A 14184-nucleotide genomic window follows, 5' to 3' on the forward strand; every position below is an offset into this window, starting at 1 on the left:
GGGACAGATAGAGACAGAGAGAGAGAGAGAGAGAGAGTTGTCTATCTTAAAGTTGTCGTTGGTCCAGATGGAGCTCATTCATATCAAATCATATCTTTTTGTGTGTAAAATCATAATTTGAAAAGAAACTAGTAACTAAAGCTCTTAAATGATCTTTTTTCTTTTTCCATCTATAAACCTAAAAATAACACTCTTGTCCAAATACTCAACAACATGATACATGGGCACAAAATAAAACACAATAAAACAAATTGCAGGATAAAAACAAGTTACGAGTTATTTACTGTTTTCTTAATAGATAAGATGTTCCTTTATTGATCCCTGTAGGAGAAATTCAAATCAGACAACATTATCAAGACCTATTGGGACACAACCTGTGCAATATGCAGTAAAATGGTGTGTAAGACATCTTGAGCAGCGTGTGACTAAAAAACTAAACTGCATGTGCAAATGTGACGCGTGCCTACGTCGGCGCGTAATAACCGATTTCAACCAATGATATCGTGACATTCACCCGTCAATCATTCTTCAACTGTCAGCATAGGATGGAGCCCTCCTGAATGAGTGACATATTTTATGGATATTCTATATTATATTCAAAACTGTGCAATGAACCCAAACAGTGAACTCAGTAACTGCAGGAGGTTTGTGTGAAACCAGTGATTTGGATGAATTTTGAGCAGATTTTTATACAATTCTTTGTCTTAATTATGTATTTTCTATTATTTTGAACTGTCATACATTCTTAATAGGTTTCTTTTCAGCGTTTTCTTCTCCCTGATACTTTTATGAGTACCGTTGTACCGTTGTACTGTTTGGGGCGGCAGTAGCTCGGTCTGTAGGGACTTGACCTGGCAACCGGAGGATCACAGGCTCAGGTCCAGCTCAGACCACAGGAATGTGAAGTGGCAGCTGGAGAGGTGCCGGTTCCACCTCCTGGGCACTGCCGAGGTGCCCTTGAGCAAGGTACCACCATCTCTCCACATTTGCTTATAAGCCCTGTGTGTGTGTGTGTGTGATTGTATTTCAGGTCTATGTGTGTAAACGTTGAGTGACAATGTTTTTCTTATAGTAAATTGTTATTATTATTACAGTTTACTTCACAATATACTTTTCTACACAGAAATGAATGAAATGCTGAGATGTCGGCCTACTGTGTATATTTTTTATGTCTTCTTAAACCCTTTAAATGAAGAAGGCCTTGCGACCCCCCCGTGAAGCCTTGGCGACCCTTAGTGGGGTTCCCGACCCCCAGGTTTGGCACCACTGGACAACGCACGGGTGGAAGATCTTTTAAAAGTAGTAAAGAAACTTGTAAATCTTACTTTGGTAAAAAAAAAAATACAAAAATATTGGCATCAATATACTTAAAGTGTCTCAATGAAAGGTATAAGGTCATTTCAGTTAGCAACTAAATATCAAAAGTAAAATTTGGAAGCTTTACTTAAAGTTGTCGTTGGTCAAGATGGAGCTAATTCATATCAAATCATATTTTTTGTGTGTAAAATCATAATTGGAAAATAAACTAGTAACATAAGCTCTTAAAGGATAAAACCAAGTTACAATCACTTGTTTCAGTTTCAGTGATAATTCAGTGAAGTAATATATTGTTCCTTTTTCTGTCAAAGAGGGACAGAAGAGAAAAACTCCCAGCTGAAGCAGTTTCAGGGTGAAATGTCAGAAAAGATCAAAATAGACTTTTGCATAATGTTTATTTGTATCTGTGGTACAGGACTGAGTTTACACTGACATTTAGGTACAGGAGTATATGTATACAGCGTGGAAGTGTACATTGTCAACATAATGAGTCAGTCTGCTGGTAGTGGATTTTTACTATATGAATTACTTAAATTATGAATTATATATATAAACAGATGTCATATTAGTGTGACTTTTTGACAGTTTTAAGGTTTAATTTCATACATATTGCCTGTTAGTTGGTCTTGTTTTTCATCTCTTATGATTGTCTTTGTATTAAATGATCAATTATATTAGTTTATTATGGCTGCTGTCATTTAATATCTGACAGAAATATAAGTAAAAGAATACATAAGTAAATACAACTGCAAGAAAATGCATATTCATACAGTTACTTAGCTTAAATGTAGAGGGATTTATTTTTATAAAATAAGACATACAGTAGTTAAAAAGCCACTGCAATCAAATGAATTAAAGTATTTTAGGATCATAATATTTAGTAAAAAGAGATCATTTCTTCTATGTTTTACTGAAATGATGCTGTAATGGTGGATTATCTGTCATATAAACTGGTCTGTTTATTGATTACGTCATCAGCTGATCAATCAGTCTGCATATGGTGGAAAGTCTTTCACACAAAGTAAGTTAAACCTTCCTGAGAAGGTTTGGTGGCTCCAGTGGGAATAAATCCAGGCGATGAGCTACAGATAATAAATCACAGCAAGCAGAGACATCAGCGCATTCATGGAGAAATGTTTCAGCGTCGGTGAAGACGATTTAAGTCGAGGTCTGGTGTAGATGTACGGATGCTCCTGGGGAAATGGAAAGAAAAATATGTTAAGGGAAACTTTATTTTCAACATACACAAACAGGCAACTCCTCAGCGTGTCAGTCGTGTGGTACCTTCGTGGGGCAGATGAGTTTTATTGGCTTTGAAAATGTCTCTATCATCTCTTTCTCTCCCTCAGGCTGGAACTGAGGAAACATTTGAACGTCAGTGTCAAAATAAAACTTTATGAAGATGAACAATCTGAGTTTTCAGCCTTTTCTGATGTTTGAATTCAGTGATATTAAATTATTATTAAATTATTATTTAATTACATTTATATTTTGCTAGGTATCTTTAAATGACTTTTTTCTTTAATCTATTGATACAAATATTAATATATTAGTCTTAACAGCCTGCTGTGACCCCATATGTAGGCTTAGACCCTAATCTTATCTAAACCAAACCTTTAACCAACTGAAATCATCTTTAACGCCTATCTGAACGTAATCAGTACAACTTAAAGCCATAAAACTTCACCATGTTGTTCCACAGTCCCTTTGCCAGCTCCTCGTGACCTTTAACAGTGAAGTGGAAACAATCTGCTGTGAAGAAGCTCAAGTCAAGCGTCCCGTTCTGAGGTTACAGTAAGAGGGAGAACATAAATTACTAATAAATAATGATAAAAGTGTTAAACTGTCTGTGTGTGTGTGTGTGTGTGTGTGTGTGACACTTACAGGAAGTCTTGGTGGCCCTGCGTTCTCTAAATAAGGTTGCAGAACAACAGCAAAGTCCTTTTTGAAGAAACGGTCGCTGTGCAGAAGCTTCTCTAATCTTCTCTATAAAGAAGGGAAGTTAGAAAAGACAACACATCAAGACTTTCACTGCCTCACGTCAGCATTATGAACAGTGAATAATAATGACAGTTCCGGATTTTTTAAACTCTTTCCAGCCTCTTTCACAACAGACATTGTGACCTGATACAGTAGGAGGAGTAAATAATAAAATGGATGAATTCCATTTAGCTGCTTCAGTTCTCAGAGTCTCACACTTATGTCCAGGCAATAATATATCACTTTATTTAACAAGCTTTAGCAGAGCATAACTGCAAAAAAACTACCTGTACTTTTTCAGTATTTATCCTGATGATATATTACCTCTTTTGAAGGTTAAGCGTCCACATGAAGACGGCTAAACATACTTTTTTCTCTATATTGTCAGCGTTTTTCTCTCTGAAAAGGTCGGCTTTGAGTTTGAATGTGAACGGAAAATTATGACATAAATTTGCACAATCATGGTTGGGGCTGTTTGGAAGTAAAGTTATGAGGACAACGTCTGTCCCTCTTTACTTTTCTCTGCAGTCGCTCATTTTGAAAGTCAGTAAATCACACAATACAAGTGTTGTCAGGTGACTTTTCATTTATAAAATATCAGTACAGAAATTACTGTTCGCTCATTTAACAGGTAACATTTATGATTCCTGATCAAAGTGCCGTTTCACATTCATTCTGACAACAGAAACAGTAAATATGTAAATGAGAACAATGAAATCACGAGTTTTACTTGAATAAAACCGACAGAACAGGACAAAAAAGATTTAAATCCGTTTTGTTCAGGCATTTTAATCTGTTTGGAGATTTTTGATGATCTTGATGATAATGATCTTGTTCAGTCCTCTGTGTTGTGAACTCACCTGGAACTCGTAATTAATCTCGACCACCTCCTCCAGCTCAGTGGAGTTTTCTTCAGGTTGAACGAGGCAAGAGCAGAAACTCCTGTGAGCAGATTAGACACTATTGGATTATCAGGTTATCAGATTAACAGATTATCAGTTATCAGTTATCTCATATTATAGGCAGATGGAATATGAACCTCCTGTTTACTCACTGCACTGCATCATTCACCACTTCACATACTACAGTATATCATTAAGAATTAGTTACTCTCTCTTTAAAGAGTTGATTTCCTGGTATTTTTAGGTTAGTTTTGAACAAATCAAGGTGAATAAATAAGTTTAATTTACTGTTAATAATAATTATAGGAACTTTAAATAAAAACAAATAGTTTTATTCACTTTTTGTCCAATCAGATTGTATAGCTGAATTTCTCTGTGACACATATTAATAAAATGTATTAACTTCCTGAAAAAGGTAATCTAGCTAGCTAATCTGACAATATTAAACCTATTCTGCTAATTAATTCTTGAGTGAAAGAAAACAAAGAAGTATTATTTAAAGGTAGTTTAGACATCTACTGCTACCAGATATCTTTTAATGTAATTATATAGTTTGACTTTAGAGGAGTGGGAGGTTTACTGGTAAAAACAAATAAAAGTTTGATGACTTTTGAAGCTGACAGCCGACGGTTGGCCTCTGAACTTCTCTGAGAGGCTTCATAGGAAGAATCTGCACCACGTTGACGATCATCCTGGGGATCTGAAACCAGAAGGGGACATTCATGCACTGAGATTATTTCTGCAGAGTGAAGAGTGGAGCTTTAAATGTCTGCATGGCCTCTTTCATTCTTCACAGTTTCAGTGTGATAGTGGAGGGGAAACTGTTCCTAGGAAAGCAAAAGAGAAGGGGGAGCATGAAGAAACTGTTCATTCAACAGAAGGATTTTTATTCGGGAGTTTTTATCAGTGAATAGTTTCTTAATTGTGTCAGTGAAACCCTCCTTTATGTTTTTCTATTTTTAGCCACGTTAGCGCCAGGTCGGCCTGTTGGTCGTGTGATGGTAGAGAGATGACAGGAAACCCCAACCTCTGGGGGCACTGGTTCTCAACCTTTCTGGTGTCAAGGACCTCCAAACTGATACACATCAGACCACAGACCCGTATTTGATCAGATGCAGACTCAGGGACCCTCATCTGACTCCAGATTTAGTTCCATAACTGTTTATACTGAAGATGATCAGGTTAACACGGGAATCCAAAGAAATACATTCTTTCATTAGGGTAACAGTTAAAATATTAACCACTGCTCTAGGGCACGCTTACATGTTAATGTACCAGAAGTCTGCATCTCTCAGTATTGTTAACTATAGCGGATCTTGACCTCCCCAATATGGCGACTGGGCTGATGTATGAGGTATCTACATTTCTATATCTATGGTGGAGGCCCTTCAGTTGAAGCATACTGAAGTTTTATGAAGTGAAGCTGTAGCTAATTAGGTGTCAGGTCTGACAATGTAGAGCTGATTCTGAAATCTCTTAAGACAGAATAAACCCTTTTGATTTAGGTCAACGCTCATTCATCCAATAACTTTGTTTCCTGGTGTGTGATGAGAATATCCAGCTCTTTAAATTTAGTGTCTGACCTTGTTTTAAGATATAAAATCTTACCTCGTTCATCATCAGGTCTAAAGCTTCTGTCATGTAATGAATGAAGTTGTCGGGGGAGTACAGCGTCTGCGGGGGAGGATCAGATTTAAATTCTGACATTATTTTTGTACACTTGTTCATTTTGTCTCTATTTGTAGGCTTGATATATCCAGTATACTTCACACTGCTACCACATAGTTAGAAGATAATGGTTTCCCATGAGTTTCATTTAATATTATGTAATGATATGGATAAAAAAAACCACACTGAATACTTTTTTAAAATAAAATGTAAAGAGTAACTACACATCAAGCAGAAATGCAGTGTTTCTCTGCTCTCTCTGGTTAAGAATTTCCCCTCAGACCACGCCCTACATCACCGCTGGGTGTGAACACAGGTGAGCTATGCTAGACCTGTCACCTCACCCAACAGCAAGAGTGGAGGGACACAGGAATGAACCAACTTGTAAAAGTACTAACAGCACACTGTAAAAATACTGATTGGCTATTCCTGTATAGTTATTTTTAATGCCTGCCACCGGGTGGGAACACTACCGCTTTTGTCCACAGGGGTCGCCAGAATCAACACAAAATAAAGGTTCCTTGTAGGGGAAACGTAAGTTAAAGTATTTATAATCAACAAAATGTACTTAAAGTATTAAAAGTACTTATATATGATATCATTAAATTATTATGACTCATGCTTTAATGTAAAAGCAGGATTTTACTGTTGCAGCTGGAGCTCATATTGAACTATTGACTAATGATTATTTTCATTATGGATTCATCTGCTGGTTGTTTTCTCCATTAATCCATTTATTGTTTGTAGAAGATCCTGAAAATAGTACATATACATATGTTTTGTGTGTACAAACAGAAGTAGAAAGTACTACCACTACTCTAAAATGTAGTGGAGTAGAAGTATAAAGTGGCATGAGGAGAAAAGACTCAAGAAACTTAAAATTTGTGCTGTAAATGTAATTAATTACATTCTACCAGTGAGCCTCTTACTTTGTTTTTACAGTAATCACAGATGTCGTTCATGCCGATCAGCATCGTCACCACCTTCCAGTCCTCTTGGAAGTTCAGACCCTAATAAAAAAGGTTGGCTCAGTTTGATGGTGAACGTCACACGAAGAGGGGAAATAAGATTATTTGTCATCTAATAACACTCACTGGGTAAGACTTGAACGTGTCTATCATGGTTCGTATCTGATCTGACACGTTTCTGTAAGAGAACAGACAAACACTCACAGTGCTGACTCATCACACTGACATCAATAAAACACTATTGTATGATTATTAAATCATTTGCAGCCGTAATTATGTTGATCTTTGAACTTCAGGGGAAACATTTTGCTGCATGATGAAAATTTACTGCACAGCTTAAAGCTACACTCTGTTATTTTTGTTATAGCAGCAAAAATCTCCAATTATTCCCCCAATTATTTGAAACTTGAAGAGACTAAAGAAGAAACAAAGGCCAAGTTGGGGCAAGAGACTTACAGCGTGTTGTGGCCCGTGATGGCGAAGTTGAAGCCGGTCTCGTTGACGGTCGTCGCGCTGCCATGTAAGGTCATCACGGGTGCTGGACCCAGCAGTTTGGGATTGAAGAGTTTAAAAATATCTGGACAACGAGATGATCAAACCTAATGTCAACTCATAGCTCTAATATATGTGATAATATATATCAGGGCCAATAAATTACTGCTCGATAATAATAATAATTTATCTTAAATTCTTATGATTTATGTTTGTGAAGTTTTTTTAAGGACTTTAGTAGAAAATATATGAACATTTGTGTGTATAAACTACAGACTATTCACTTAGTTTTATCAGGCCTTCTTGTTAACAAGCTGAAATAAACAGGTCTTAGTTTTAAACTCATTTATTGGAGTCAGAAATAATCTCAATTTCAGCCACAGAATTACAGATTGCTGCAGAAAAATGTAGGACAATGCTTCATTCATTAATTCATTCATTCATTCATTTATTAGCTCATTATCTAACTAGTTGAGGTCTTGATAATCTATTTTTTGGCTTCACAACTTGAAATAAGATTATTTTTATCTTTAAACAATCTCCTAATATAAACTAACTTACTTGCCAGTGTTATGACATTTTGATAAGTTCCATATCCTCCGATGCTGATCACAGAAAAAGGGAAAGGGACACAGTAATTAATAATCAATGATAATCATAATAATAATGTCATTAAATTAAAATGATAACACTTATAATGTAAGATAAGATAAAGTTAAACAAGGTCAGTGAACTTACAATCAGCAGCTTTTTGAGCAGAATCATCTTGTGATAACATTTAACAGGGTGTTGATATTTAAGTGAGCGTTGGAGAGTTGATTGGTTGTGTAAAACATTTAAGATGATCTCAAATGGAGCCTGGAATTTGGCTGCAGAACTGATTTACCTCCAGGAAACTTGGCGAAATTCGAAAGGAATCGCTAAAATGGTAGAACCGTTGGCACCAATAGCTGTCTGCAATAAAAACACAGACAGGAAATATTCTTAATGAAGAGAAACACTGTTGTATTCATGTTTTCATCATTACTACTACTACTAATAATAAGATTGTTTGGTTTCTGTGAGCCTGTAATGGTTTCCACTATCAGTTGTAATAGTGTTTTATGGAAGATACAGTTTCTATTTCTCAGTATTTCTGTAGAAATAACATTTTACTCACAGTTAAAGAGTCTCCCAGCGCGGCGATGACTTTGACGTCTGCAGCTTTGACATATTCAACTAGAACAAACAAGGAAACAGTCAGAACAAAGACAACACACAAAGCAACATCACTGACCTCAGACACAAGTTATCTGTGAAAAGACTGACACACTATACTTCAGACATCAGTTAATATCAGGTAACAGTAACCTGAATTTCACTGATGTCAAACAGTTGATCTAACATTCACACATTAAACTCTTAGGTTCAAGGATTTAAAAGTCAGATATGAAGAAAAATAATCAATCAGCATCTATAAGCTATTTCAGTGGAGGTGTGTTGTTCTCAAATTAAAGATATTTAGACATGTTGGCTGTGTAAAAAGAAGAAAAGTAAGTAGTAGAAGTAAAAGTAAAAAAAAGTAATGGCATCAAATATATACTTAAAGTTTTCATTATGCAGAATGGACCATTTCAGATTTATTATATTATTGGATTATATTGGATTTTAATGTTGCAGCTGGTAAATGTGGAGCTAATTTTTTTGATTATTTTATATACTGGCGGGTAGTTTAATCTATATTAATATACCATAATGTATTAGTAGATTTATATTTTGTATTAGCAACAGGTAACAAGTAACTAATGTTGGTGAATACATGTAGAGGATTATAAGTATAAAATATCATAAAATGGAAATAACCAAGTAAAGTAAAGTACTATGTAAACTGTACTTAGTTACATTCCACAGCTAGATATTGAAAACATTTGGAAGTATTTAAATCATTAACTTATGTATTAATATAACAGTAGTGCAGTAAAAATGTAGAGAAATATTAGCAACAAAATGTACTTAATGTAGAAAAAGTAAAAGTACTCATAAAGCAGAGTGTCTACTGTCTACAATGTTATATTGTTATATTATTGGATCATTATTTATGTATTAATATATGAGCAGTACTTTCATATTGTTGTTGGTGAAGATGGAGCTAATTTTAAACTACTGCATATACTTTTTTATAGTTTATTCATATTTTATAAACTGATCATATATTTTATGTACGTAAAATCTTTATTTGTAAAGTAACTAGTAACTATAGCTCTTAAACAAATGTAGTAAAGTACAATGTGACTGTAATGTGGTGGAGTTAAGTATAAAGCAGCAGAAAATAGCTGCTTTCCACCACTGGATGCTGGTGAAGTGACACCGACCTGAGGAGGGGACGGTGGGAGACGGACTCATATCGGGGCAGCTGAACGGAGGATGAAGACGACGCTGCAGAAAATCTGTTCCAAAGACCTCCTGCAGGAAAACACACAGACAAAATCCCACTGATAAAGTGCTGAGTGATGTTTAAAGTGACTGCAGGGAACATTTTTCAGAAGCGACACATGAACTCTGGACAGTTTTTACTGCAGCATGTAGACGACCACTGGACACTGCTTTCATTTCACACACTGGACTCTAACAGTTCCCAAACTCCACACTGAACCACTCTTTCTCCTCTGGCTGCTGATGCTTTGATGTCTTTTGGAGTTATTGTTTCAGATTTGTCCATATTTTTTGGTTTTCGAAAGCCCTTTGGTTGTTTTAAAGTAGAATTTAGGTTGTTTTTAGGATGAAAACTTTCTACGTAAGTGTGTTAGAAATGCTATTCATGATTTGAAAATCATATTTATTATGGTTTTGTGGCTTTTCATATTTTATTTCCCTTATGTGATTATCGTCCTTACATCTGTGACTCATTGTTACTGCTGCCTCTTAATGCAAAATCAATCTCTTGCTGCCACACAAGATAAGAAAATGAGGAAAAAAGTGTAAAGTGGTTTAAATGAACCTCTTTAAGGTGTGGCAGCTATCAAAAGAAGAGCTATCACAACCTGCTCAGTGTTAATAATTAGAAACAACAGACTGTGCACACGTCTCATTAATTTTAAAAATCTGCAGTCAAACAATTAAATTCATAAATACAATATTGTTTGATAAATTGTGTCTAAAAGGTAGCTGCATCATTTTCTGACTCTGTAACTGAGTTCAGTGAGTCTGATATTAAATAAAATCTAAATGCACACACACTTAGCTGCACTATTTTCATACTCTCAGACTATTTCACAGTCAGTTTTGCATTATTAGTCATTTAACTTATTCGGGGTCACTGACAGTAACTTCAGTGTTAAAACCTCTGCTATCAAACTACAAATAGCTTTAACCAGATATTCCTGTGATCCAAATGTAATAATATAAATAGACTGGAACTAGACATTGACAGAAACAGCTGGTTTTGTTCTGTAAGCTCATGCAGGTTATACAGTGTTGAATGATTTAGATGGAGACAATACCTGGTTGATTCTTTCATCTTCTTCCCTTAATGTGTAGCCTGCAGAAGAAAATATATAAATAAAATAAATGATAAAGTTTGATCCAGATACAGGAGACTCAGATTCAGATCCACGCTGTAAACGAGCCGAGTAAAACATCAAATTAAAGTAAAAGAAATAGTTAAACATGAACCTGCTCACATCCTTACATGTTTTAACTCTTACCGTCTACATGAAATGTGGTAAAAATACAGACTACCAACAGCGCACAGAGCAACATACTGTCCTTCCAAAAAGAAAAACAAATAAAGAAAAAAAAATAAAGAGTTGTTGTGCAGGTTCGGAGCTACAATCAGGTTAAATAACCTTTGTAATGAACAAGAATTAACCTTATCTTTGACCTTTGCAGTCATTCGTGCAACCACAGCTCTCTGGGCAGTAATATACTGTAGATAACAGTAATTGCAATGGTCTTCAACTCTTCAACAATAATCCAGTACATCAGATGACTTTCAACAGGATGTAAATACCTGGAGGAATAAGATAAATTCAATCAGATAATAAACAAGGACTGTAACCAAATTAGCTTTGCTTAAAGTCTAAATCAAGTCAAGTGTAAACTGATATTGTAAAACTTATTAATATAACTAGTTTTTAATTAGAAATGACATTACATAGCACCTCCTAAGAAAACAGTATGCATCGCTTGTATTAGCTTTAATTCTATATGTTTTAAATCCTTTTTAATGTTTAATATTAAGTGTCATAGGTGCTTGTATGTCTCTGATCTATAGTAACCCTTCTTTTCAATACTGTATTTTATTATATGCACTTTAATGTTGTTTATTCTGCTTTCTTGACATTTTACAACACACAGACGTCAATCTGTGCCTCTTCCTGATAAATAAAGTCCTCCCAAACTATCTGTATTCCACCAATAACATGTTTTTACTGTGTCTGCAGTTTTCTGACATGACTACTATTTATGTTTTTATGCTTCGTTTTAGAGCTGGAGAAAGTAGGTGAAAGAAAGGTAAGAAACCATCCATATACACAGCTGTCAAATGTTGTTGTCGATATAATGAGGTAGAGGCCTTGTGTCCATTTCCTCCAATTTCTCTCAGTGTAGAACAAAATCTCCTGGAGGAATTCACTTGTAGTGCACATTTCTTAAAGCCGATATCATGTGTTGTATCCTGTGTCGGTGTTTTTAGACATCTGAATCAGTGGTTCCCAACCTGGGGGTCAGGACCCCTACTAGGGATCGCCAGAGTTTCACAGGGGGGCTCGAGAGGCCTTCTTGATTTTAAACAGTGTAAGAAAACTAAAAATATACACAGCAGGCCGAAATCTCAGCACTTCAAGCACTGAATTTGTCAATAAAAACAAGCCTATTAAGTATGATTGTTTAAAAAAACATGATACAGACAGAACATTTTATAAAAAGTCCCCTAAATATATTAAGATAACTAATTTCTTATGTAATCAGAGGAAATAATCAGCTTCAGTTCATTCAAATCGTTTGTTTTAGACAAACTTGCTGCAGTTATTGTGTTAATTATTTAGGTTCATTGTAGGCTACAGTTTATGAATTGTTCTGTACTGCTATTATTACGCATTGAATGAAATATCTATAAAATATTTCACTTTGTCGTCTCTGATCCAAATGACTCATTTGAGTGAGTTAGTCTCATTATATTTCAAACAGGAGTCAAACAGCAAACTCCTTTCTTTTTAAAATATATCTTTTATTTAAAATGATCTATAACTTTTTATTAACTCTTGAGGGGGGGGGTCATGACGTCATTATTGGGGTCACGTGGGGTTGACCTCAGGTGTGTGTATGTGTGTGTATGTGTGTGTGAAGGTAAACAAATGGACCCGGCGGCGGTTCGCGGTAGAAACATGCACAATGTGACCGAACCGCGCGGATTAAAGCGAGTAAAATGCCCGGATACAAGAGTAGATATAACTTACGTTTCTCTCCCGTGAGTACAAACTTTATTGTGAAGCTTTAAAGATGTTAAAAGTGGAAATAAAAACGAGCTAACAGCTAGCCGCGTCCGCATAGCATGGAGCACTTGCTGCGTTCAGGGTCCGTCGGGAATCTGGGCTGTCGTCGTCCTGGGAAAGTGGTAAACAAACATTGCGACTGTCAGCCGTAGTTTTCTAATAAACCCGGGTTAAATATAGTATAGTAGTAATATTTATAGTGCGGATAACACATGAACTCAGTTAACAACCTCTAAATATGAAGCTGTACATACTAACATTCAGATGATAGTAGAAATAGGAGCAAAATTATATAAATTAGTAGCATAAAAAGCAGATTCAGATGTGAGACTTTTGATTCTGAATAACTTATTTCTGTTGTATTATGGTCTGTGCTCCTGTGCTTTCTATTTTAATTCTGTTCTTCTTTGGCATTTTGAATCTTCTTTGATATATTTACCTCATGTAAACAAACAGATACAGTCATTCGTGTGGCCTGCTACCAAATGTGACAAAAAACCATCTAATAAAACAGCCGTCATTAAAACTTCATCTCATCTCAAAGGTGTATTTATTATCATCTATAAATGTTAGCTCTGAACACTTTACATGTAGCTTTCATGGCCTCAGCTGTAGGAAGCAGTGGTTTACGAGGAGCACCTGAATGCAGCAGGTAATCCTTTCTGCAGGATGTCTCTGAAAGTGGTGAAATATGTGTGCTTTACCTCCAGAGTCGCATCAAAAAGATCATGCAGAAGGACACAGAGGTGGGGAGGATTGCGATGGCGGTTCCTGTGATCATCTGTATCCTTTTAACGCCGCAGAGGTGTGTGTGTGTGTTAAAGTGCTGGGAGAAGTGATGCACAAAAGTAACTGCTCAGCACTCTGGAGGCGTAGCTGCTGTTGATTCAACTTTTCATCCATCCTCTCCTCTTTTTTTCCTCCAGCTCCTACATAAGGGCTCCTAAGCATGCTGGGAGTTGTAGTCTACAAACTACATGTATTTCTTTATTTTTACTGAAAGTTTAGCTGTTTTTAGTGTTTCCGGTCCGTAAACTCCAGTATGTTATTAGCAATGGAACTGAACATTTTCAAATATCAAATCCTACATTTAACCATTTTTATTCCATCTGTACTACTCAAAGTACGCATTACTTTCCCTCACAGTTAACTGTACATTATTATCAGGCTGGAAAAGTCTTTGACGCTGCATTGAGACCATCGTGGGACATAAAACACTCCACTGAAACCTGAACGGATGGATTTCCTCCAGGTCTTTCAGCTCTCTGAGGCTGTCTGTGTATTACATTGCTACTTTGAAATGAGGCATTAATTAAATAATTCAACACCCTGCAGGTGATACAATGTGTTTCCTGCTGTAGTCCTAAAGGAAGGCCAGTGTTGAGA

At 35.9% G+C, this 14184-nt stretch overlaps 1 protein-coding gene and 1 long non-coding RNA gene across 2 annotated transcripts; one reads left to right on the plus strand and one right to left on the minus strand.

Annotated features, from left to right (window-relative positions):
* Nucleotides 1-1708: 1708 nt before the first annotated feature.
* si:dkey-177p2.18 (phospholipase B1, membrane-associated) lies at nucleotides 1709-12930 on the minus strand. Its single transcript, XM_035674662.1, has 17 exons — nucleotides 12763-12930; nucleotides 11175-11315; nucleotides 10807-10844; nucleotides 9679-9769; nucleotides 8487-8545; nucleotides 8214-8281; nucleotides 7889-7932; nucleotides 7292-7412; nucleotides 6962-7013; nucleotides 6797-6877; nucleotides 5808-5873; nucleotides 4808-4899; nucleotides 4158-4239; nucleotides 3202-3303; nucleotides 3005-3100; nucleotides 2602-2673; nucleotides 1709-2510 (listed from the first exon to the last, which is right to left on the minus strand). The coding sequence occupies exons 4-17, from the start codon at nucleotides 9707-9709 to the stop codon at nucleotides 2400-2402; spliced, it is 1077 nt and encodes a 358-aa protein (XP_035530555.1). The 5' UTR covers nucleotides 9710-9769; nucleotides 10807-10844; nucleotides 11175-11315; nucleotides 12763-12930; the 3' UTR covers nucleotides 1709-2399.
* Nucleotides 12621-14178, plus strand: LOC118337562. Its single transcript, XR_004797156.1, has 3 exons — nucleotides 12621-12773; nucleotides 13509-13581; nucleotides 13966-14178. It is a non-coding gene; the product is annotated as an uncharacterized LOC118337562 (long non-coding RNA).
* The last annotated feature ends 6 nt before the right edge of the window (nucleotides 14179-14184 follow it).

This window comes from Morone saxatilis, unplaced genomic scaffold (genome assembly GCF_004916995.1).
Source record: "Morone saxatilis isolate NCDOM2014 unplaced genomic scaffold, NCSU_SB_2.0 Contig3, whole genome shotgun sequence".
NCBI classification, from domain to species: domain Eukaryota; kingdom Metazoa; phylum Chordata; class Actinopteri; family Moronidae; genus Morone; species Morone saxatilis.

What these genes read in the sequence shown, in the direction of transcription:
- si:dkey-177p2.18 (XM_035674662.1), bottom strand. Translation starts at nt 9,709, where the DNA reads ATGAGTCCGTCTCCCACCGTCCCCTCCTCAG. An exon ending in TCCCACCGTCCCCTCCTCAG is followed by an intron (nt 8,546 to 9,678) that starts GTCGGTGTCACT and finishes TGTTTGTTCTAG; the next exon opens with TTGAATATGTCAAAGCTGCA. An exon ending in AAATGTCATAACACTGGCAA is followed by an intron (nt 7,413 to 7,888) that starts GTAAGTTAGTTT and finishes CTCGTTGTCCAG; the next exon opens with ATATTTTTAAACTCTTCAAT.